Genomic DNA, 27,000 nt, shown 5'->3' with positions numbered 1-27,000 from the left:
TCTTCTTTTATAGGAGTTTAAGGACAGGAGGAAGAGCTATCGAATTCAAGCGAACCATTCTCTAGTGTGCCGTATCCATTCATCTTCTTCAGTTTGAGCTGGTCTGGGTGAGTGAGGGCCTGACTCTCTTCCACAGCCTCTTTAGTAGCAAACATCTGACTAATCTCCACAAACGTCTTATTTTTTGTCTCTGGAATGATAATGTACACGTAGATGGCCACTGAAAGACACACGGCGCAGAAAACCAGATAGCAGTAGGACCCAGCAGACATCTGTAGCAGAGAAATAGTATAGCCAAGTTACTCCTTTATAAACAACTGAAATATTTTCAATGCACAAGGAAGACAATGCATAGAGGCAAGAAGTTGTCAACAATGCACATTTGCCAGCTGCCAGAAGTCTAGAATTTGAGGTTATAATTAAAAATGTAAAATATTTTTGTTACAAAAACACATCGATTTACTACATAAGACATCCATTAAACCCCTGGAAGCGTATGGGTTAGTTTTGCAAAGATTTATGCACTTTTGGAAGCTTAAAAAATGGCCACTACCCAACATCAATTATATAGCATGGAAGAGCCAAGATAAAATGTGAAACTATTCATGCTGTGTTTGTCTGAAAGAAGAGAGTCATAAATCCCGAGTAAATTATGGGCTAATTTTCACTTTTGGGTGAACTATTTCTTTAAGGCTTTTCAGTAATCTGCTATTAGCTTTGACTGCTTTCAGTTGCATTGAGTGAAATGTTACCTGAAGGAATGGAAAGATGAAGCCAATGGTGAAGTTGGACATCCAGTTAAGAGATCCTCCAACAGTATAAGCAGCGGGACGGTGGGATTGCTTAAAAAGCTCAGCCGTGATCAGGAACGGAACTCCCGCTAAAAAACAGACACATCCATGGCAATACTATATCAATAATATGAGTAATATCTTCACAGACAGATGGCAATAACTATTCACATGGATAAAAAGTTAAGATTCATTTTCCTTCAGCTCAATCCCTTATTTACCAGGGGTCACCACTGTGGAATGAACCCCATTACTGCGAAACACCCATACACTCTCATTCACACACACTTATACACTATGGCCAATTTAGTTCCGAATGGCCAATCCAATTCACTTATACTGCATGTCTTTGGAATGTGGGAAAACCGGAGCACCCGGATCTTCTTGCTGTGAGGCAACAGTGCTAACCCCTGATCCACCGTGCCACAAGATGTTAAGATATATAAAATATATATATATTTTTTTTTTGCCTCAGCTCTATTATCTAAAGCGTTATCCAGCAAATAATCTAAAAATAGGCACCACAATTTTTCAAAGGTTTTTTAAACAACCAGCGAGTAATGGTTTAAAGTAATTTAAAGGTGACCAATTACGCCCCTTTTTACTAGAGTCAACATACTCCACAGATACTCCACATACCTTCAACATACTCCACAGATCCTTTTTATAACTCTTTAAATCTTTTAGGTTTTGATCCAAATTGTGCCTTTTTGGTGATTGTTTCTTTAAATTTAAATGAGCTCCCAGCCAAAGGGAGGGGCTACCTATGCCTCTGTCTCAGTCAGATCGTCACTAATGGCGGGCACTCCCCCTTAGAGGACATGTACAAAGGAAGAATGTCAATCGAACTGTTTCTGCAGACTGTTTTTATGAAGTGTGATCCCAAAAAAAATATATATATTTTGACCATTAGAGGCTGCTTATATTCACATGCTGTTGCAACATACCTGTGTTTGAACCCCTTCTAAAGGTTGTTGCATAATTAATGCAAATTTCACTATTTTTTTATTCACTAGTTTCCATTTTAAAAGCTTAAATTTTTATTTATTTTGATTCTTTATTTAACAGGAACAATCAAAGAACTACACTTGAAGTCAAAATTATTAGCACCCCTGAATTATTAGCGCTGCTGTTTATTTTCCCCTCCAAATTCTGTTTAACAGAAAGAAGGTTTTTTTCAACACATTTCTAAACATAATAGTTTTAATAACTCATTCATTAACTGATTTATTTTATCCTTACCATGATGACAGTATTATAAATAATATTTTACTAGATATTTTTCAAGACACTCGTATTCAGCTTAAAGTGACATTTAAAGGCTGAACTAGGTTAATTAGGTTAACTAGCCAGGTTAGAGTAATTAGGCAAGTTATTGTATAGCGATGGTTTGTTCTGTAGACTATCTGAAAAAAATCTAACAAGGGGCTAATACTTTTGACCTTTAAATGGTTTTTAAAAAATGAAAACAGTTTTTATTCTAGCCGAAATAAAACAAATAAGACTTTCTCTAGAAGAAAAAATATTATCAGACAAACTGTGAAAATTTCCTTGATCTGTTAAACATCATTTGGGAAATATTTAAAAAAGAAAGAAATTCAAAGGGGGGGGTCATAATTCTGAATTTAACAATACATAGCTGTTATATGCTGTGATATCTGCACCCTTAACATTAAATATTTTAATACATTAAAGACAATCTTGTTTATTAAAATATGTTAATAACTATCATATATGTGAGTGCTATTTTAGTACCATTGAGATGGTATTGCATTTTTATTAATATCTTTAAATTATTTGTTTTAAATTTGCTGGTGTCATTTTATTTGGGATTATTTGTCATTTTAAGTAATTTTTGTTGTTGTTGTTGTTGTTGTTTTAAAATTTACATACAAACTAGTAAAGCCTTTGGATGTCATTGAAAGGTCAGCATCCACCACTAGGCCAAAAATTCATAAAAATATAAATTTTTCATGTTCAGTTACGCATTTAAGAGTACAACTGCTGCAAAAACTAAAATCAATCTGTTGTTTAAACTGATAAAATACATAAAAGCTAAATATTTGAGATGTACACTCATGCAATTGTATGCACACGCCGCTTTTGCGCAACAGTTCTTGGAGGGAGGATAATAAACTAGCTTTATGAAGTGCTCGTTATCTCAATATGCAGGAAGCAGAGATTGTTCCACTGCTTAAGTTCTAATCCCTTTTGGTTACAAGTGAAAAATAAGGAGGCACAAGGTGTTATTTCAAATGTAATGAATTCAGGAACAAGCCAAGCGATGGCTTCATTATTTGTGCGTGATAATTGCAGCAGGAGGCGCGCTGCAGTTAAATTGATAAGGAACTCTGCTTGTAATTCATTGTTCATGCAGGATTTTGTCTTAAAAAGCCATATTCATCATTGTTTATGAACAATGAGCCATAAAAAATCCTAATTAAAGACGTAATTACACCGATTGAGACTGGGGCCTGAGAATGAATTATAGATTTTGGAGTTGGGTTGGATAATGCATCAACTCAGTAAAGCACTTGTAGTCTCATTTATCACTGTAGCAGAGCTGCTCCTCTCTGCTCTTATTGTGTGCATAAACTAGAGGCTGATGCTCATGGCGCTCTAATAGAGGAAAGTACGTACTTAAACTTTCATACTTTGAGCTTTGAAAATCTTCAGTCTCTTCTTCTCAACAGTCAAACGTATTATTGTTGTTATATCAGTTTAATGTCTAGATGCAGTTCATAAATTAACTTAATTATTTATTTACTCTACAGTCTTATTGGTACTATCTAAAAATAACCAAATATTTCACTACATATAAAATTAGTAATCTGATATATTTTTGTGTAAACTAATAAACCCATTAATCTATATTGGTGCAATTTAGCTTCTTATTGTGTGCTCAATGTTAGGCAATGTGCAATTAAATAAAACTATAAAACAAACTATATATAGTTAATAGATATAAATAATAGAATAATAAATATATACATTTTATTTCAGCTAATTGTACTAAAATACTGTAATAATTATACTAAAGTGATCTAAAATACAGATTAATACAAACTGGGACATATTATCATGACAAAAACAAAATAAATTGCTAACTAAACTTAATTACCTAAAAAATCCACATTATCCCAAATACAATTACACCAGCAAATATAAAAAGGTATTAATAAAAATACAATATCATATTAATGATACTAAAATAGCTTATTAACACATTATTTATCAGCACTTAACATATTTTAATGATCAGGACTGTTATTAAATAAAATATACAAAATACATTATTGTAATTAATAATGTATCTTTAATATATTAAAATTTGTAGTATATGATATTAAAATAATCTCAAACTGTTACACCATTTTTCCCAATTGAATTCTAATTATTAGACACCTAAATATACTAAATTTGAAATAAATACATATGTATATCCAACTTTTCATACAATTTTTTAAAAGTTTGAAGATTTTACTAATGTTTAAAAATGTTTGAAAGCCTTAACATTACTATGAACAGTTAAAAGATGAACATATATACATAAATAAAAAGACACATTGTATTTTGTCCACATTATATATGGCCAACTCCTTTTAACACTCAAACAAACGTCTGAAATCAATTCCTCAACTGCTTTTCAAAATTCTACCCCCAGGTGTCGCTATTTCACTATTTGAAGACGTCATCTGGGAATTCAGGGTCAAAGAGCAGACTACTACTCATGCAATTGAGCAGTGCTTCACTAAATGTGTCTAAGCATGACGTAAACGTATGTAGCCATGTACATTCAGCTAGATATAGATTAACAGAAAAAAAGAGTGAAACACACACAAAAAAACTCACCAGGCCCAATGCAGAATCCAGCGATAATCCCAACCACGCAGCCCACACTCACATATTTCATGAAAGGAACATGTGTCTGCAAAGATGATGTAATGTTATTAAAGGGATAGTTCACCCAAAAATTTCAATTCTGTCATCATTTACACTCCCTTTACTAGTTTCTTTCTTCTATTGAACGCATAAGGGTGATGCTTTAAAATAATGGTCCATTAGTTAATGTTAATGCATTTATTAACATGAACAAAGAATTAATTATACATTTATTATATTATCTATTCATCTGTGTTAATGCTAGTTAACGCAATTTAAGTTAAATAACATTAGTTCATTTTAGTTCACGTTAACCACAAGGTTTCTACAGGTTTCATCAATTCAAATGTAAGACTTTTTAAAACTATTATGAATGACATTTGAGACTTACACAAGATTTAATGCTAAGGATTTTTTCCAAAGGCCCAGATAAAATATAAAAAAAAAAACATTAAAAATAATTGTTATTGTAAGGAAGATAGTAAACCATATTGGTAAATAAGGCTTTTATTGAGATGGAATTATAAATGGAATGCAGACCTGTTTAAAATAATGTAAGACCTACAATGCAATATTTTAGTGAACTTAAGACTTTAAGTCCAAAATTTTTTAGGACATTTTAAGACCCCGTGGATACCCTGTACGGTTAAAAAGCACAACTTCTGATCCAGGAGAGTGGTGTACTATATTTAATCATACTTACATTTACTTGAAAAGCCAAATGCACATGTACATTTATAATAATTTTTAAATGCCTGTTTAAGAGAGAGCAGATTTTTCAACACATTTCTAAACATAATAGTTTTAATAACTCATTTCTAATAACAGATTTATTTATCTTTGTCATGATGACAGTAAATAATATTTGACTAGATATGTTTTTTTACTAGGCAGGATAGGGTAATTAGGCAAGTTATTATTGTATAACAGTGGGTTGTTCTGTAGGCTTTCAAGAAAATAAATAGCTTAAATTGGCTTATAATATTATATACCTTAAAATGTTTTTAAAAAAATTAAAAACTGCTTTTATTCTAGCCAAAATAAAACAAATAAGGCTTTCTCCAAATAAAAACATATTATCAAACGTACTGTAAAAATGTCTTTGCTGTGTTAAACATCATTAAGGAAATATATTAAAAAGAAAAAAAATATATATTTTTAATAGCTCTGACTTCAGCTGTATTTTGCTGGCTTTATGCCTAAATCCAAAAAATGTCAGTGAGGCATGAAAATAAAGTACATTTTAAGGACGTTTACAACTTTTTTTAATTAAAACTTTTACTAGATGAAATGATAGTGATTGGCTAGGTGTTGGCCCGATTGGGTAGTTTTACATGGACATACAAAATGTTTATGATGATTTTACAATGATTTAAGACCTACAATGCAATATTTCAGTCAATTTAATACTTTAAGGCCTAAAATTTAGATTTTGAAATTTAAGACATTTTAAGACCCAGCAGATACCCTGTAATGTTAAAAGCACAACTTCTGATTTTAGTACTGCATTATTGAACTATAATTAATAAATCTTTTACGTGAGTTTTCATACTTAGTTAATGTTAGTAAATACATGAACTAACAGACCATTATTTTTCTAAAGTGTTGACTTCCATAATATTTTTTCCTACTATGGAAGTTAATGGTTCCCAGCAGGCAGCATTCTTCAAAATATCTTCCTATGTGTTCAACAAAACAAAGAAACTAACAAAAGTTTAAAACCACGTTATGAAGACTAAATTGTGAGGTAATGTTTAAGTGTGAATTCTTAATTATATGCAAAAAATAAATTATTATTTAAAGGCACAGTTTGATTAAGCATTTTTCACTTTATTTCACTTACTTGAAGAATAAGAGATAACGTTATCCCAGCACAACACATTCCCATGACACCAAAACCTCCAATTATCAAAGGTCTTCGTCCAAGACGCTCAATAGTGAAACACTGAAAGACAAAACAAGCCGTTCAATATGAATGCTCACAATAGACTCCTTTTAAAAAAATCTTGTACACATTAATTAGTAACCACTATCTTGAAAGAATGGCTTTATCTGCTTTTTTTTTGAAAGCGAATGTCATGCAAGCATAAAGTGTAACCTTGTTTTTTCATTAAGTGCTCCTAAAATTGAGCGCTAAAGCTGTGCGCTGTTGACTTAAAGGCAGGCGAAGCTGACATAAGAATGAATAGCTGTAATTTTATAACCAATCTCTAGCCTTCCTCTCGTGTGCCATTCGCCTCCCGAGTGAGGGCCAATTGACACTGACAGCAATGAGTTCTTCTGACTAACAGCGCCTCTTTCTCTCCGGTTGCTGCTGGTGCATCACTAAATCCTGGCTAAGCGACGCAACTGGGAGAGAGAGAGACTGTATCTGGCCTTCATTACAGCTCCGAGATGTGACCCAATGAAGGAGGCGGCAAAAACAAGACACATCCGTCTCTCTAGCGCTCATCTTATACAGTGTGTATGTGTGTGTGTGTGTCTTTTTTATGAGTGTCACTGCAGAAAAATACACACAACGCAAGCTGGAGAAGATTGAGGGTAAAGCTAAATGAAAATGATTGAGATATGAAGAGATGTTCTTCCTCAAATGTAGCAGCTCTAGCAAAGTAATAGAGCAAGTGATACCTAATAAACTATTTTGTGCCACTTTATAGCCCTGTCAGATAGTCTTTTAGCTCTATCAATAATTGACGCTGTGAAAATGTTGATATTATATGAAAATTAACCCCTTTATGGCCTGCAATGAACCTTACACTAGAATACACTCATCGGCCACTTTATTAGGTATACTTCACTAGTCCCAGATTGGACCGCCTTTTGCTTTCAGAACTGCCTTACTCCTTTGTGGCATGAATTCAACAAGCTACTGGAAATATTTATGACATGGTGCGTTTTTCTGGTGGAAATAGCCATTAAAAGATTGCAACACTGTGGTCATAAAGGGATGGACATGGTCAGCAACAACACTAAGGTAGGCTGTGGGATTGACGCGATGCTCAATTGTAATGGGCCCAAAGTGTGCCAAGAAAATCTGCCCACACCATTACACTACCACCACCAGCCTGAACTGTTGATACAAGGCAGGATGGATCCATGCTTTCATGTTGTTGACGCCAAATTCTGACCCTACCATCCGAATGTCGCAGCAAAAATCAAGACTCATCAGACCAGGCAATGTTTTCCAATCTTCTATTGTCCAATTTTGGTGAGCCTGGTGTGAATTGTAGCAAACAGGAGTGGCATCCAGTGTGGTCTTCTCCTGCTGTAGCCCATCTGCCTCAAGGTTGGACATGTTGTGCGTTCAGAGATGCTCTTTTGCATACCTCTGTTGTAACAAATGGTTATTTGAGTTACTGTTGCCTTTCTGTCAGCTTGAACCAGTCTGGCCATTTTCCTCTCACTTCTGGCATCAACAAAGCATTTGCACCCATCAACTGCCGCTCACTTGATATTTTCTCTTTTTTGCACCATTCTCTGTAAACCCTAGAGGTGGTTGTGTGTGAAAATACCACTAGTTTAGCAGTTTCTTAAATACTCAGACCAGGCGGTCTAGCACCAACAACCATGCCACATGCAGTCACTTAAATCACCTTTCTTCCCCATTATGATGCTCGGTTTGAACTCCAGCAGATCGTCTTGACCATGTCTACAAGCCTAAATGCATTGATTTGCTGCCATGTGATTGGCCCGTTAGAAATTTGCGTTAACGAGCAGTTAGACAGGTGTACCTAATAAAGTGGCCAGTGAGTGTACGTAATAAGCCTTAAATTTGCTTGTACAGCAAAATACACACACACACACACACACACACACACACACACACACACACACACACACACACACACACACACACACACATATATATATATGTATATATATATTTATGATATATTTAAGAAAATTATAATTTAGGTTTATTTTATCATAATGTATTAGTACATTAGTAATTTATTTCGCTAGATTTATGCTTAAAAATTGAAGATGTTTACTACTTTAAAAAAAACTAATTAAGTAATACATCAAGTGCTGTCTAATAAACTATTACACTATTATTGAATTACTATACAATACATATAGTATACTTTTATCAATAATTGAAACAATTTTTTATGCTGAACTCAGTATACATACAATATAGAAACTCACCCTATGAGGCTGGTAATGAGCCCTGTTTTGCAAACAACAGTTGTTGATGGGAAAAAGTTACACTTTGCAGTAAGGTTCCATTAGTTAGTAAAACCTTTAATGAAAATTAGTTACAACATTTATTAATGATATTTAACAATAATGCATTATTAATGTATTAAAATTATAGTTGTGCTTGGTAACATTAGTTAATGAACTTTGAGTTAACGAGCACTAACAATGAACAGCTTCATTTTTATAAACTAATGTTTACAAAGATGAAAAACTACTGCAATAAATGTATTGTTCATCGTTTATTTATGTAAATTTTTATGATTGTGAGAAATATTGTGTAATATCCTACATCCTGTATGTGCACACTTTGTGTATGGTTTGCTTGCGCAACGTTAACTGTTATATAAGTCTCTTTATAGTAAAAGTCAGCATATTTCAGATGTTAAAAAAAGTTAATTTTCTCAGAGATGGGGAAGGGCATAAGCTGCGTAAAACATATGCTGGATAGGTTGAAAAAAAGGGTTAATATTATTCAATTTATTTCAATTCATCTTTATTTGTAAAGCGCTTTTACAATGTAGACTGTATCAAAGCAGCTTCACATAGATTAACCAGAAAGTACAGTAATAATTATCTATATTTGTTTTGTTATTCGTATGCTTCAGACAAAAAAGCATTGCCACACTGAAAAAAAGATTCAAAGATGATTCATTGGATTTACAAAACATTTTAAGGTAAGTGGTTGTAAACAATTTATTTGGGCTGAATTTAAACAAACAAATTAAGTTAAACATTACTAAATTTAATTTGTTTTTTAAAATTCTGCCCAGTGCAATGAACTAAACTTAATTCACTTTAAGGATGTTTACTGTGAAGCAACAAACCATTTGATGTCTAATACTTTGCACCACTACATTACCCTATCAGACCACCATCAATAAATGAAGCAATTTCTACATTCAAGTCTGTGAAGGCGTCTGTAGACTATAAAAACTCACCCCTATGAGGCCTGCAACAATCTCTATAGCTCCAGTTCCAACAGTGGTGTACTGGATCTCAGGGGCCGGGATTCCAGCATTCTGAAAGATGTCGTTGGTGTAAAACCAAATCTGGAGAGAAAAACGAGATGCTGAATGGAAGGATAGTGATTTTGGCTTGTACAGGTGGCATATCAAGACTGCAAACAGTTACGGCGTACAACACTTCAGATTCAATTTGAGAGCTGGAGGGCTGTGTGCGAGGTTAGGCAGGGGGGTAATCAGAGAGAACACAGACGGTTTGAGAGCTGCTGGGACTGTAGAGGACACACACGGCCTGCCTCTCTCCTGCTGCTCATGCTGAAGTCAGCCAAGACTCACCACCTGTCAGCCCCATTTACATTGAACACACACACAGACGCTCGCAGGGTCACCTGCCACCTAAGGGCCCTACAGTCAATGTCATTTAATATTCAAATTGTAATATCAGAAGCCCACAGGACAAACTTGCATGGATAGTCCTACTTAGGTTTGATAACAGCAGCTTACAGACTCTGACAAGATGTATATGGTTTGAGGAATCGAGGGTAAGGTTTTTTAAAGTGTCCTTGATAGTACATGTGATATAGCTGTATGCAAGCATAAAACATCTGCAAAGTTTAAATATGTAGAACATGACAAAATAGATTGATTGTCCTACCAATGCGGAAGCAATTCTGAAGTACCTGAAAGGAGTTGTCAGTATTACTTCCTGTACAAACCTATGTAGGTTTGTAATAGGGCTACACACTATATCATTTCAGCATCGATATCGCAATGTGATTATTCGCAATAGACACATCGTGACTATATGTAATGTTGAGTCTGAATTAAAATCGATCATTTCGCAAGTGTATTTTGAGGCCTGTGACTTTGTGAAGGTTTTAAAAGCATTCAGGTCTAAGAAATTGTACCGACTATAACTTTGACAATTTGATAACGCTAAATTTTATTGAATTGCTAATAAAATAAAGACTATAAAGTATTATTTTACATTTGATTATTCAACTACTGTATACCTGAATACAGTTCAACTCCTTGGAAAACATTAAAATGCTGTTTATTTAATATGTATCTTTTCATTACTGAATTAATCCATGCTTGTAGATTGTTTCTTATATTTTATTCAGACGCACTCCCATATAGAAACATACTGCATTACTATAGCAATGCATATCACAAATAAAAAAAAAAAATCGCAATATTAAATTTTTTCAATATTGTGCAACCCTAGATTGTAACATATTTGCATAATGCCAGCCTATGGTTTTTTATGCCAGTTTTATAACAGCTACTAGGCACAAATGCTGTAGTTGTAGTTGAGGCCTGGAAGAGTTTGGTTTACATGTTGAAAAGATGCTTTGATTCTTCATGGCGAAAACAAATTTACTTTGCATGCAATGCTAAAGGATGTAGACTTTGGCTGGTTACATTTTCAGCATGCAAGTTTTCGGTTCTCGTCCAAAAAATTTAAATCAAGAAAAATATGAGCCAAAAAAGGCTATGCTTTGGTTTCATTAGTAATCATCGGTTTCACTTGTGAAAGTGGCTTTCACACCGAATGCGGGAAGCACTGCACTATGAAACCTATTCATTTTAATGGCTTTCACTTCGTAAAGGCAGTTTTTTGCTGTGCTGACAAAAGCACAAGTGCAGTGAAGAACACCATTGACTATATAATGCTGCAATGGGATATTTCTATGTGGTTGTTGTTTGGCCTCCGTTAGATCAGGGGTGCCCAAACTCCAGGGCCGGTGTCCTGTAGAATTTAGCTTCAACTTGCTCTATAATGTTTCTAAAAGCCTAATAAAAGCTTAATTAGCTAGCCAAGGTGTGTTTGATTGGGGTTGGAACTAAACTTTGCAGAACACCAGCCCAACAGGACAGAATATAGGCACCCCAGGTTTAGATCCTTGAATTAATCATTTCATACACTTAAAGGCATAGTTCACCCATAAATGTAAACTCTGTCATTTACTCATCCTTTATTTGTTTTTTAATTTTTTATGAGTTTTATTATTCAGATAAACACAAAATAAGATATTTTGAAAAATGTTTGAAAGCTGTAACCAATGCTTTTTTTCATAGTATTTATTTTTTCATACCTTGAAAGTCAATAGTGACAGGTATTCAGCTTTCTTCAAAATATCTTCTTTTGTGCTCAACAGAATAAATAAACTCCTAAAGGTTTGGAACCACTTGAGGGAGAGTAAAAAGTGAGTCAATTTTCATTTTTGGGAGAGCCATCTCTTTAAAGAAAGAAACAAAGGTGATGATGTTGTGTGTATTATGAGAAAAGGGAGTGTTTTTGACTTTGGATCAATGAATAAGAAATTTATTTCACATATTTAAAGTAATTGAAATGTTTTAAATATTAATTTTATTTCTGATTTATTCTGCTGTCCAGCAAGTATAGATTTTTTTTAGTGTGGTTCTGTACAAACATCTTTGAATGCAGGCTAATTAAATAATGCAGGTCACTCATGTTCGGACACTCCTTGAGTTTTGAAACCTTTGTTTGTAACTTAAACTGATTAAACTGTTTGTAAACTGAACTAATAAATCACGACTACAAAACGTCTTGCTAGAATAATGAATTTTATTAATTTCTTTTGTGAGGTTGTGAAAATTAGACATGATCAACACATGACAGAAAGTCTACAAAATATTTTTTTTAAAAATGATACAGCTTGTGGAATTCTGTAGACTGTCATTGTGAGCAGGGTGCAAATTATACATTGATGATCAGGGGGTCAACTTTTTCGATAATGTTATTTTGTCTAATACATCCTTTAGTAAATCAAATGTATGTATTTATTTAAATGACATATGTTTAATTAATAAACATATTTAACATGTCAGTGTTTTGTGGGATATTTAGGCATTCCGACCTACAATATTATCTAATTAGCTATTACTGTAGGTCAAACTATACAAACTATGCATCTTATTTTACTTCTACTTATATATATATATAAAAAGAGAAAATTGTCTTGTAAATGCTAACCATGTCTATCAGTGTAGAGTAATTGATAAAATTATGAATTCACAGTTTTAAAATCCATTAGTGGTCAAACGTACATTTATATTATCTATAATTTTAAATAGTAATATTAATTTTCAAGATACAGATCAGAGCAAACTATTTCTCACTATCATAAATGATTAAATGAGTGGGGACTATGTATATCTTTGCAAATAAATTCTTTGTGGGTCTCATAATCCTTGATCTCAGGGGAAAAAACATTCTACAGCATATCAATTTTGTACTGTAAACCCTCTAAATCTAATGCTAGAGTGCTTTTCCTAGTTCCTTTATATCCTTAACAGCACAATTTATGTTGAGATGCATGAGAATTTCAATTCATAAATTTGATTCTGATCATAACACATACTGTATGCTATAAAAGGGCACTGCATTTGCAATGTTAAGGAAATGGTGCCAGTTAACAGGTCTACCACTACCCCCAATGTTTTGTGTATTCACAATCTGTTAGCTCAGTTGTTAGCTCTGATTTAAAGGGAAATGGTTATATATCAAAAAGATAAAAATTACATCTGCCAAATCACCATAATCACCATCTTAACGATGTAACAATTAAAAAATACATCTAATTTGCTTGAATAATAGCCTATATTTATCAGTGTAGCAGGGCTTTGCAAATTAGATTGCATAAACACTTGGAAAAAAAACTATTTGTTAAGCTCTGATGGATAAAGAGTGAGGTTTCTGTCAGCTCGGTCCTCTTAATCATTTGAATAATTAATCTGCAGCTCAGCAAACCATCTAAAGAAGGTAATTCGCCTTCCTGAAGAATAAAAAAACGAGAGCTCTTTAGCCACTTCAAATTCAGGCTTATAGCTAAAGCTTTGCTGCACAGATTGAACTCAGTTTGGTGTCCTGCTGTTTATTTGATGTTGGATGATCTTGTAAGGCTTTAAATAACAACCACATACAGTCAATTCAATATTTTAAGCAGGACGTTAACCTTACCGCATCAATTCCAGACAGCTGCATGCCAATGTTGATGACCACCACAGACAGGACCTGCCAGCGAACAGTGTGGTCCAATATCAGCTGCCAAACAGATATGGTGTCTACTGAGGACAGAGAGCGCTGCTCCTCCTGCATCTCCTCTATCTCTGCCTGGATGTTGCATTTGGCTCTGTACCATTTTAATGCTGCACAGATAAAGAGGACACAAGGTAATGGTTTAATGTTCATCTCTATCAAAGTCTGCAAAGTATTTAACATGAGGTGTTTTTTTATTATTGTGGCATATAGCACACATAACCATTTAATGAACTAAATAAAGCAACATATGAAGGCCAATTCACTCCACCCCCATAAAGAAATCAGATATGTGACAATATATGCAAATCACAAATATGACATACAAGTTTTAGATTTGGATTTCACATGTCAAATATGCAACATATATTTCTAAATATCACAAAAATAGGCATTTACATACTTTCAACCATTGGAATGAGAAATATGTACATATTTGTAGAAACATACTAGCTCTAATTTTATTTGTGTTCACTTATTGGCATATACAGTTGAAGTCAGAATTATTAGACCCCCTTTAGATTTTTTTTTTCTTTTCTAAATATTTTTGAAATGATGTTTAACAGAGCCAGGACATTTTCACAGTATGTCTGATAATTTTTATTTATTTTTTTTCTGAAGAAAGTCTTTTCTGTTTGATTTCGGCTACAATAAAAACAGTTTTAATTTTTTAAAACAAAATTATATATCTAATTATATATTATATATCTAAATCAAAATTATTAGCCTCTTTAAGCTATTTATTTTTTGATAGTCTACAGAACAATCTATCGTTATACAATAACTTGCCTATTTTTTCTTACCTGCCTAGTTAACCTAATTAACCTAGTTAAGTCTTTACTTGTCACTTTAAGCTGTAATGAAGTGTTTTGAAAAACATCTAGTCAAATATTATGTACTGTCATCAAGGCAGAGACAAAATAAATCAGTTATTAGAAATGAGTTATTAAAACTTTTATGTTTGGAAATGTGTGGAAAAAATATCTCTGTTAAACAGAAATTGGGGAAAAATAAACAGGGGGGCTAATAATTCTGACTTCAACTGTATATGGTTGAAAAAACACACTGACAACATTTTTTGCAATATTTTGTTATTATATGTGAAATCTAAATATAGACTTGTGGGCCATATATGCAACTTACATATATTTACTTTTATCAGATTTCTTTATGGGCACTGACCTATGTTGGCCAGTGGCAAAAGACACTTCATCTCATCAAGTTTGTAACCCCACTGGCATTTTTAATAATTTAATATTTTCAGTCACTGTCATGGAATATATGATAAGATGCTATAATCTGATAAATGTCTGGATCGATTGGTATCTGATGGTGTGGTATGAATTGAAAATAAAAGTACTCAAAAAGCACAAGCATACAAGATATTAGACTATCAGAAAATTTGCATATTTAGGTTCATCCCGTTTTTTGTTATTTAAACCCCCAGAATTAATTTTATTAATATATTATCCATTTATGTTGTGTTTTATGATTAAAGCAAACAAAAACCAAATAAAAAACATGTTTACAAGTATTACACAAAACTGTTTTAAGGACGTTAACATATTTTTGTAAAAAAATAAATAAATAAATAAAATAAAATAAAATAACACATTATTTAGGCTTAATGCCTTATTCATCAGGGGTCACCACATCATGTTTTACATAACGGTTGCCCTTTGTCCAGTCATAACCCAGTATTGAGAAACACTCATGCACTCTCACATTCACACACACTCTCCTACACTATGGCCAATTTAGTTTATTCAATTCACCTATGTGGACTATGGGGGAAACTGATGCACCAGGAGGAAAGAACATGCAAATTTCACACAGAAATGCCAACTGGCCCAGCCAGGACTCAAATCAGTGACCATTTTGCTGTGAGGCAACAGTGCTAACCACTAAGCCATCGTGCAGTATTTTTCAAACAAATAATCTTGTTTAGGAAATATAAACTATAAAGAAAAAAAAACAGGGCAAATTTGATCAACAGAAAGTTTTGCAATTAGAAATGTACAGTATGTAAAGTGTTTTAAATTCTTAATCGAAAGCATTTCTCTCACCAGTGATAGTAGCGTGAACATTATGCTTCTCAATCAACAGGTAGCGAGGACTTTCTGGAAACCACGGTAAGAGCATCAGCTGGATAAAGGTGGGGACAACCACAAGAGAAAGAAACAAAGGCCAGTGCTCCTCCTGTCAATCAAAACAGAAAATATATATATATTTAATAATATTCATTAATTAATAATTATTAACAGTAATTCAGTGTTTTACCTTTCCCAAAAGTTCATGCAGGCCCAAAACTTGAGCTAAGAAAACCCCAGCGCAAATGAAAATGCTGGGCATGAGCCCCAAGAAGCCTCTCAGGTTTTTAGGAGCGATCTCTCCCAGGTACATGGGCACCACACTGAGAGAGATACCTGGAAGGTGAAGACCAGAAAAGCATATCAAAGCCCATTCACCTCAAGTCATACTTTCTCATGCCTGCTTCTGTTTTATACCTGAATGTATTCCTGTTACAAAACGGCCAAAGATGACCATTTCAGGTGAGCTACAGATTCTGCTGAACCCCATCAGTGTTGCCGCCAAAAACACCAGTGCTGTGGAGTTGACCACTGTTCCTTTCCTGCAAAAGCAAACACTGTGAAGTCCTGCACTGGCACTGCTCATTAAGCCAGGACAGTCATGCTCAATAGCCGGCCACCTGGGAGTTTAACTATCAAAACCAGATAAGTGATGTTCCATGACAGTGCCGCTGGGTGAAATAGCTGCATTCCTTGATTAGTTCTATCAAGTTGTAAACTTTCCTCCTGATTTACAGACGGCTGCACCGTGTTCTGCGTTATGATCACCTTACCGCTATAAAACATTTTGCTGGACTGAAATTGATTAGAACAATAAATAGGGTCATGAATCATCGTCTTTCATTTGCATTTAAATGTCTGCAGTCAAATCTAGTGGCGCCACTCATAGACACTCAGAACAGACGAGGCAGAAGTCCTTGGAGAGCACAAAATAGAAGCGTAAGCTATGGCTAACATAGTGAATGAACATAATTACAAAGTGGTAATTGAACAGCTTTGTCTTTATATAATAATGCCATGCTTCCACAATAAAAAAAAAATAATCGAAATTTGGCTGAGGTCATATGAAGGGATGTTTTTTCTACAAATTTAATTTCTGTCATTATTCATGGCTATTATATTTATGCTTATTTAGTTGCAAACCTTGAAGCAGGAAATCTGAATAATGTACTAGCGGCTATATATGTTACAATGAATACACATAGAAACTTTGAGGCTTCAAAGAAGACACATGGCATCTAATAGTCCCATAAAAAAGTGGTCCATGTGACAGAGCATCAGAAGACTTGGTATACCCTTGTATTAGGGCTGCACGATATTGGAAAAATCAAACATTACGATGTTTTGTTATTCTGCAAAACATATACTGTAGTGCACTATTAAGTATAATTTCACCAGATGACAATATCTCTATTTGGACAGAATTGATAATGATAGATTGATCAGGATTATGTTGTATGTAATCCAAGCATAAATAAATACAATAAAGAAAAAGATACACTTGAAATAAACAGTGTTGTATTGTCTTTCAGAGTCTAACAATATTCATGTACAGTAATTGAAGAATAAAAATAAAAAAAATTAATAAAACACGTCATTATTAAAGCTTTTAATGGCTAAATGATGCTAAACATGCAAATAATAAATTATAATACAAACTTAACATTGCAAATCCTGCAATGTGACTATTACGAATGAACACATTGCGATATTGATGCGGTTTCGATATGTTGTGCAGCCCTACTTTGTAATTTAGTTCAGATGGGCCAAATCAAAAGATAAAAAAAGATTTCGATTAATTTCGATTTTGGAAATTATTAAAGATCCACTGTGCAAAATGTGCTTTCTGTAACTGATACCAATACAGTTAAATCAGCTGAGAATTCATGAATATCATTATAATGTCATTACAGCACCAGGAATTCCTTCAATGTGCACAAACAAAAACATGCTGCAAGGAAACACCTGAAATAAAAGGGCAAAATCCTGACTATCATGACAAAAACAAAAGTATGTTTGTGCATCTTATAAAACCATATCCTGTTTTTGGATTGTATAGATGTATCTGGCCCATGCTTCATATTTCTGTACATTTGGAAGTGGGCCATGGGTAATATGACAGTATTCACACTTGTTTTAATCCATAGATATATACACTAAATACTGCATACGGGCCCTGAGCATGCGACAATAGCGCCGCCACATTTGTAAAGTGCTCCCAGTACAAATGTCTTTCAAATGCACCAGTCAACCGCAATGTCAATGTGAAGATGCTGGACTTTAGTGCTGTGTATGGGTGTAGTAACGAGCAAACGAAGAAAACAAAGCACAAAGGCAGAACATTTCATAGGAAAGATTTCATTTTTTACATTTTTGTATGTTACGAACTTTTGTGCTAAACAAGTATTGATAATAATACAATCACTTAGTGCGCTGATCATAAGGAAAGTAGCACCAACTCGCACTAAAAATCAGACTTATGCTAGTTTGTAAGTGAATGAGTCGTTCATAACGGGGATTCATTAACAAACGAATCACCTTCTCCGTTAGAATAAGAAGTGAAAGCAGGAGAGAGGGTGTTTCAGGACACGAATTAAATCACATTTAACGGTGAAGGAGGATAATACATTTCCATGCACACAAACACATGCTCTTTGTCGGCAATGCCCATGCGATCACTTATCCATCGATGTAAAAAAAGTTACATAAAGTTATAGTTTTCGGAATGTAAAAAAATATTTGCGTACTGACCACTGGGAAAACTCCCGATCATAGATGTATATATGTGTATATATCTCTGGCTCTGGATGTCCAGTCCTCCACTGCACCTTGGTCACTCATTCATTTCAAAGGAGCGCTAACGCTAATAGTGGCTCTATTGACGCATTCCTTCCAAAAGACAACAACATGGTAGGCGACATTTAATGTAAATATCAATGATTTTATTCAACAGCACTAACAAAGCACTTTTTATGGTACTTATCTCAGCTTTAAAGCTCGAAATCACTATTCCCCCTTGCGTGAATATAGTGACCCTTATGTTATTTAAAATATCTGTAGTATTCCATAGTCTGGGTATATACTAAATATAAATCAAAATCGTTTTACTTTCACTAAAACTACTTTCACGTGTGTTCTGAAGATCAGCATGAGTAAATGATGATAGAATTATTGAACTAACCATTTAAATGTTTTGGCTTAGAGCACATGATACTTATCTCAGCTTTAAAGCTCGAAATCACTATTCCCCCTTGCATGAAAATAGTGACCCTTATGTTATTTAAAATATCTGTAGTATTTCATTCAGGAAAACTAAGTCATACTTATCTTAAGTATTAGTAAGAATTTAATTTTTTTGGTTGAAGGAACTAATAAGGAACAAAGATGTTTTTAACCTAGTGGACTAAACTGCTCTTTTCCAGAGTGCAAACAAGGCCATTTACAAGGCAAAGGCAAAGTCGTTGAGTGCGGTCAGCGAGGTCATGTGAGGTGACAGATGAGAAAGAATCTACCTCGCTGGCCTTGACACTCAGAGGAATTGCTGGCAGAATGACCACACCATGCCAGATGTTACGGGTCTCCTCCTGACTTACCTTCCAAATCTGGTGACCAGTGTGCCCACCATTAAAGAGCCAATCAAGCCTCCAATCGCAAACACAGAAACGGTGAGGGAATACATGAGCGTCAGGGCCTCCTCGTTCAGTCCAGTTCCATTCCGACTTACCACTGTACGGTTATAGAACTCTTTAATGTACTGTTGTGTGACAAGGAGACAGAAAAAGATAAAAATATAAATATAAGGATAGATAAATATTAGATAGTTAAACCAAAAATACCCAGCAAGCATTTTTTGTTTTTAAAAGATGTCTAATAGATGTCTGAACATAGTCGTCTTGGCTAAAACAAGGCTGAATTTGGGCTGTCAGTGAAAATCTAACAGGCCAAAACTAGACTCATCATCCAATAAACAGAAATGAATGATTGCACATATAAAGTCTGTCTAATCTGTCTATTTGTGACTAGTCTAGTTTTGGGTTATTCTTAGATGTCTATTAGATTTTCACTGACACCCCAAGTTTAGCCTTGTTTTAGCCATGCTGTCTACGTTTAGATGTCTATTAAACGTCTATTAAAAACAAAAATCGTTTTCTGGGTACTGTTAACATTTTCTCTTCATTATTCTGGTAAAAAAATACTGGATTTTCTTTCTTCAGTGGAGTTTTGAGGGATATTTGAGAGGGGTCTGGCTGCAGACTCGGTGCAGATGCAATCTGAGTTGCATGTAATGCTTTAGGGCGTACTCACACTATGCTATCCGAACCTTGCCCAGGCCCATTTCCAGGATCGTTTGAGAAGTGTGATTGCTCTGAGTCAGGCTCATGCATGGTTCACCTGGCCGGCCCGGGCCCGGTTGGAAGAGGTGTGCCTGAGCGTGGTTCACTTGGGCTTTGGCACGGTACGCTTGTGTGTAGGTGCAAAACGTGCCTGAGCCCGAAACTGAAAGCGAGACGTGACTTTTAAGGGACTGTTTGATATGGATTTATTAATCATTCTTACTGTTCAATAAATGAAGTTTATTCATAAACTAATTTCGAGAGGATCACGTGCTTATGATATATCACGGCCAGTCTCGCACTTGCTAATCACTATCTTCCAATCATATGAGCCCTAAGCTACTATAAATAGCCACAGTTTTCAGTTCACTTTATCTTCGTTTGGAAGAAACCCCCCTCCTCCCCTATTCTCCTCCTTTACCTGTGATTGGGCGGCACGGCGGCCCAGTGGTTAGCACTGTGAGCCACACAGCAAAAACACTGCCGGCCCTGGTTCCACAGGACCGGTGGGTGTTTCTGTGAGGAGTTTGTATGTCCTCCCCGTGTCCGTGTGGGTTTTCCCCGGGTTCTCCGGTTTCCTCCCACCATCCAAAGACATTCAACATGCATAACAATCAAGCTTGTCTAATCCCTTGCGTTCCCTTAGCTACAGCAGCAGGGGAGTTCTGAGATCCACCGAGCTCAGGCTCCCCTCTTGCTCTGCCAACGGGAGGAAGCCCCGGGCTCGAGGAGCCCTTGAGCTCGGGGCTCGCTCATGGGACAGCATGCCAAACAAGCTTTTGTAAATCATCAGCTAAGTGTGAACTCTTGAAACACAAACTGTCGTAGTTTATTATAGACGAAAATTCTTCATTGCATGACAGCTGCACCTTCAGCAAACCTCCTAATTCCTATAGCACGAGGACTTTATGAATGTTTATGAGCGTCAAACGTGGCGGATCTGTTCGGCGAAATATTTGACTGTGTGTCACTGCATCCCAAAAGACTAAAACAAAATAACTGAAGAAATCTCCACTGTGCTGAGCGAAAGCGCTTACTGAACAGCGCATCATCGATGACGTAAGCGTGCCCAGGCCCGAATGTAATGTTAGTGCGGGCCATCGAGGACACGGGAGGGGGGACAAGCATGCTTTTGCCTCGTTAAAGGCAACTGTACATAGTGTGAGTACGCTTTTAGAATGGGCTCACCTAACCCCACCCCTAACTCTACCCGTCACAGTGATGTCACTAGCTCTATTGTGTGTATTGTGTCTGACATTGCACCTCTGAGAGATGCATAAAGGCTGCATCCAGATACTATTGGGATATTTCAGTATTTTCTATATATTGCAAATGGACAGAGACTGTAAAACTACTAAATATTCACAACAATAACAAAAAAAACACTATATAAATGTCATGAATTCTACATATGACTACTTATGAGTACTCTGCCAAAGAACTAGTCATAAAGATTTGGAAATAAATGGGGGTGATTTTATTTTTTTGGTCTTTTCTTAAATAGGAAACATCATATTGAATAGTAACTCCAAATGTCAGTAACTTACCTTTTCCTCAGATTTTCAAAATTATATTCAGTGGATCTAGTTGTCTTGTGACAAGCTTTTCTTTCTTTCGTCTCTTTCCATGTCACTCACTCTCTTCTTTTCCTGTACTTTAAGGTCACGTTCTAATTTAATTCCAGTCTATGTACCTTTTCCGTTCCATACCAAATTAATTCAAGCTGGAACGCTGCGGGATCATTTAATAGACTTGGGAAAACTCCAAACATTGTCTTTTTAATTTGCTCAACAACAGATGTGACTGAAGTAAAACTTTTGAAATTAGCGATAATATTAATGGGGCTTCTGCTTCAAAATCATATCTTTGTTTTAATTGTATTTTTTTGGGGGAGATTTCTATGTTTGAATCCTCTTCATTAGTAGTGATGTTCCAAGAAAAAACAGCACGAAAACAAAGCCACTTAAGTAGGGTATATAACAGCCAGTCAGGAGACCAGACAGGAAAATTTAAATATTTTCGTCATTAACAGGCTAATGGGGCAGGGCAAATAGGTCCCTACTTATATACATGAAGAGCTGCTAGAGGCAACCACTGCAGCACAGAATGCCTGATAAGCCAAGATGAACAAATAGCATCTAACTGAGTCATCTGCAAAAAAAAATTAAAATAATACACTTTGTTCCTTCAAGTTTCTGAAGAAAGTCAAAGGATAAGTTTTCATTTTTGTTACATGTCCTTATGCTATGCAACATTCCCAAAAAATATTACTATGTATAGATGTTCTCACATTGCATTTCAAAATATACATTTATTTTAACATTTGTACTCCAGAAATCCCTGTTGAGTTCACACTCAAATACAAAAATGCATAGAATGCACAGAATCATGTTAAAGCAACATTCCCTGAGATCTTGAGTCAGTAGAGCTTCTGTTCAGGCCATTATTTTTATTCTGTCTCTGACGTGCATCTCTCTACTGGAAGCCATATTTAAGAAAGATCGTTATGAATGGAAGTGTATTGGCTGTTTTTATGGAATAAATGGGTCAGTTACTGAGTTGGTCTTACCCCAGCAGGAGAGTTGACCACAGCTAAGTTGTATCCATAGAGCATTGAGCTACCAAACGAGGTGAGGAAAGCCACTGCCAGCAGAGATGAGGTAAGATGCTATTAAAAAGAAATGAGAAAACAATATGATAAATGTCTGATTGAAAAGAACTCATACTTTGTGTAAGAGCTTTGTTTTTCAAAACATGATAAATATATAAAGCTGATCTTTTTTGTTTTGTAGGTTGATATTGTAAATGTAAACATATTTTCCTTTTTCTGAAAGCATTAAGTTTTTTCAGTCCTATAAGTTTTTTTTTTCATTTTAAAACACAAAGAAACATTTAAATAAACAGATTTCTGTCCCTGCACCAAATATGCGTTTACCCAAAAATTTTGATTCTTCATTAGGAGGTCATAAAAGAAAAAAATATTTAAATCCAAGTCTTCCAGAAAAATACAGCTACTATATATAATGAACAGATTTTATTTGGTATTTCATTCACATATAAATTTTAATCTAAATAGAGTTTGCAGCATTCAAATTTGGTCATGAAAGTGGCATCATGCTTGCTTGACCCATGAAACTCAATATGTGAATAAAAGACCAAATTAAATCTCTTCATGAGATTAGATTATACCAATCAACTGAACTACATTATTTATACTCTTTATAGACATTTTAAGAGTAAAAAAGTCTGGGTATATTCTAAATATAAATCAAAATCGTTTAACTTTCACTAAAACCACTTTCACGTGTGTTTTGAAGATCAGCATGAGTAAATGATGATAGAATTATTGAACCAACCATTTAAATGTTTTGGCTTAGAGCACATGTAGCTCTGATGTCATAGAATTACATTCTAATTTCAGACATTCTTATAGGTATATACTGTAGGTTTACATTTCCATGTCCATTAGACTGGTTTACTGTTTAATGTGTGTGTGGCATACACAGAATATATATTTTAAAAGACATTTCACTTTTTGAATATAAACATTTTGTTTTATAGTGATCCTAAAATTTTGAGGCAATTGTTAAATTCTGAACAGAATAGATTTCCCAACTTCACGGTGTGACTTCAGTAGTCGTTACACTTCAGATCATGAGTGGAAAACCTAATTTGTCCCACTAAGTGGTCAGATACAGTTGCTTATGTATAGTCCCACACGTGAGAGAAGATGCTGAAAAAATGTCTTGTGACAAGAACTTAATGCCTTTTCTTTTTCCTACACTGCATAACAAACAAAAGAAAAGCATATAAGAGTAAAAACTTAAATGTAACAATAAATGTTACTGATTTAAAATACATTTTGAAATCTATTGTTACAAAACCTTCTTCCACCAAAACGTTAACAGCCTGTTAAAATTTTGTAAATGCAATGGAAGAGTTAGAATCGAGAATATGGCAATCAATAATATATGGCTTAAGAGAATTATAAAACAGCAAAAACAAACGAATAAATCTGCTTTAAATAACAAATTGAGATTATTAAATAGTGATAAAATAGTTACTCACCGATGTTATTTTGCCTGAACTCATAATTAACACTTCTTCGGCCATTTTAAAGTTCTTTAAAAGTTACAAGGCTTCCTGACAAAAAAAAGTATTAAGTTTAGTTAGTTACTACTGGCCGTCTGTTAGTGCTACCGGTTTCACCATCGACTTCATTTTGGACTTGAGGGTGTGGTCACAGCGGACTTGTGGGCTTGGTCATCCTGAGTTGACAGCCAGTACATCGTTTGATTGACAGCGAGGCGACCTCTCATCGTCAGTCCAGGCGTGTGCGCGCCTTTCCCTTTGCACTTCCGACCGAGGCGCGCGCCCCTTAACAAGACCAAGCTTGTACAATCACATGACGGGCAGCAACGTGATTTCTGCTGAAATCAATTAGTTAAGTGAATTTACAAAGTCTACGGTCACTAGAATGAAGGCACCACGGAGAATCCTACAGTGAGTAATTCTGAAAGACAGCATGGGGTACTAAAAGGCGGTTTTCATAATGGTTTGATGTGCTGTAAAGTGACTAATACATACGAGTAACGTTAATGTTAGCCTGCTATTAGTATCACTTCAGTACGTTAACTTAGTGAGGAGCTTGTTAGCTTTAAACTTTAGATTAGATTTAATACATATTATGTTTGTAGAAGATTATTTTAGTTGTGACCTAATATTTAACAATTTTTGGTCTCAAATAAAATACATTAACGTTATGTATAACGTGTCAAAGAAGAAAGGGGGCATCATAGCAATACATTTTTGATAATATATATTTTTTCTGCACATTAAAAAAAAAAGAGTCCAGTTGGCTTAATATATATATATATATATATATATATATATATATATATATATATATATATATATATAAATTCTTTTGCAAAAGACAACACGTGAAATGGCATTAATAGGCGTTGAAACGCTGTTAAAATCCCGAAGGCCATATTTAATTAAACAATAATTATTTTATTACATTAAAAAGCATAATGCTGCAGAGCCTAAATATTAATAAATTATCATATTTTTTTACCCTTGGTCACTATTTTTCAAACCAGTAAGTTTGGCCAATTTGTCAGTAAGGGTTTTTTATGATCAATTTAATTATGATAATTACAAACATAATAAAATAAGAGGGAGTGATTTTATTTAAAAAAATAATAATATAACAACAATCTAATGTAATATGGAAACATATGTAACATAATAAATAGGTCAGAATAAGTATGTAGTTACATTGAATTACAGTTTGAAAGGAATGTTACATTTCTCCCATTATTTCACTTTACTTAAAGCATTAAAGTATATACTTTATTTATGTATTTATTTAATATGCTTTCTATGGATACAAAATCTTTTTGTGAATTGAACTTGATGCACACATGAAAATCACCTTAAATACATTTATAGCTTTCTGATCATTTATTGGTTTCTGATCAGTTGGTTATATATTTTCATCTTTTTTTAGGGAAAATTTTATATTTTTTATTTATTAACAGCAGTAATGGTCAATTATAATAGTCCATTGAATTTCCAGTGGTTGTATTTAACATCCACTATATTTGTTTTCTAACATAGTTCCATATGCTTTGATTTTAAACATCCTGAATGTTCTGATGCTACACATACAGTTGGAGTCACAAGTCTGAGCTGATATGATCATTGTTAATTGAAGTGTGGTGATGATGATGACACGTTTTGATGCATGAAACTCCAGGAAGGTTCCAGAAAATCTTCCTCACTGGTCAGTGTCTCCCTGAGGGCTGACTGGGATTGGACTGATCTGTCATAAGACTCATATTAACAACCTCATCCTTTGTGCAAATCATTTATTCATATTTTAAAATACTTCACACAGACAGACAGTAGATGTTTAAAAAGGCATGTGCATTGCTGGCAACCCAAATATGAAGATATTCTATATTAAAGCATGTGTTCAACAATATGGAAAAAAAAAATTATTGAATTATTAATGACTAATAACAATAAGTGTAATTTGATAAATATCAGATTTTAAGCAGTCATGCATAATAACCAGGCATCCTTTTTGTTTGCTGTTTCCATGTTGAATCAACCCAGCTTTTTATGGCACTGGTGGTGGCGTCTGCAAATCTATAGAAACTTGCTCTTCACATGCTCATCATTCCTTCTCTTTCACTCCTCAATCCTCATGCCAGCACATGTGACCCTGGAGTATAGATTGAGCCGGTCTAGTTGATTGCTGTTGGTGTGTTCATGTAATGTTGGGTTGGAGAGTGTTGTGTACTTGATCAGGTTAAGAATGACTTAGATTGATGGCTGCCCCTGAAACCTAATATCCTTTCCCTCTATGGCTGATTCTCTGATGAATGTAATCAGGGACAGCTACTCACAAGCTGACAGCAGGTTAGATTTCTCCAGATCAATGGCGATGTCCTCTGCCTCTTAGAGTCTTTCTTTATAGTGGTGGCTGTTAAAAATCACACATTTACTCGGCTGTATTTATTAATTAGGAAGTGAGTATTAGAGCTCTGTATATTTGAAGATCTGATTGTGAGTTTATATTTCTGTATTGTGACTTTTCTTGTAATTATAAGAAAAATTGCAAAAATAAAAATTGCAAAATACAAACTTGCAACTTAAAAA

The 27,000-nt window shown here is 34.5% G+C and overlaps 2 protein-coding genes across 15 annotated transcripts in view; one reads left to right on the top strand and one right to left on the bottom strand.

Moving 5' to 3' along the window:
• Positions 1–24,525, bottom strand: part of slc2a15a (solute carrier family 2 member 15a) — a 27,057-nt gene extending 2,532 nt beyond the window's left edge. Inside the window, 12 exon segments of one of the 2 annotated variants that reach the window (NM_001162541.1) lie at positions 18–272; positions 753–880; positions 4,644–4,719; positions 6,517–6,618; positions 9,815–9,925; positions 13,827–14,014; positions 15,971–16,103; positions 16,185–16,330; positions 16,412–16,536; positions 19,588–19,748; positions 22,898–22,996; positions 24,397–24,525. In NM_001162541.1, the coding sequence (NP_001156013.1) occupies positions 18–272; positions 753–880; positions 4,644–4,719; positions 6,517–6,618; positions 9,815–9,925; positions 13,827–14,014; positions 15,971–16,103; positions 16,185–16,330; positions 16,412–16,536; positions 19,588–19,748; positions 22,898–22,996; positions 24,397–24,441 (1,569 nt within the window). In that variant the 5' untranslated portion in view covers positions 24,442–24,525. 2 annotated transcript variants of the gene reach the window in all.
• Positions 24,526–24,711: 186 nt separating this feature from the next.
• The window catches only part of lbx1a (ladybird homeobox 1a), a 104,812-nt gene continuing 102,523 nt past the window's right edge, over positions 24,712–27,000 (top strand). For all 13 annotated transcript variants that reach the window (XR_015505297.1, XM_087278185.1, XM_087278181.1 and 10 more), the window contains exon 1: positions 24,712–24,831. The gene's annotated coding sequence lies outside the window, so the exon portion shown is untranslated. The remainder of the gene's footprint in view (positions 24,832–27,000) is intronic.

The sequence above is a fragment of the Danio rerio genome, chromosome 13 (genome assembly GCF_052040795.2).
Source record: "Danio rerio strain M-AB ecotype USA chromosome 13, GRCz13ab, whole genome shotgun sequence".
Classification (NCBI taxonomy): domain Eukaryota; kingdom Metazoa; phylum Chordata; class Actinopteri; order Cypriniformes; family Danionidae; genus Danio; species Danio rerio.
This window is presented reverse-complemented; position numbering and strand designations above follow the sequence as displayed.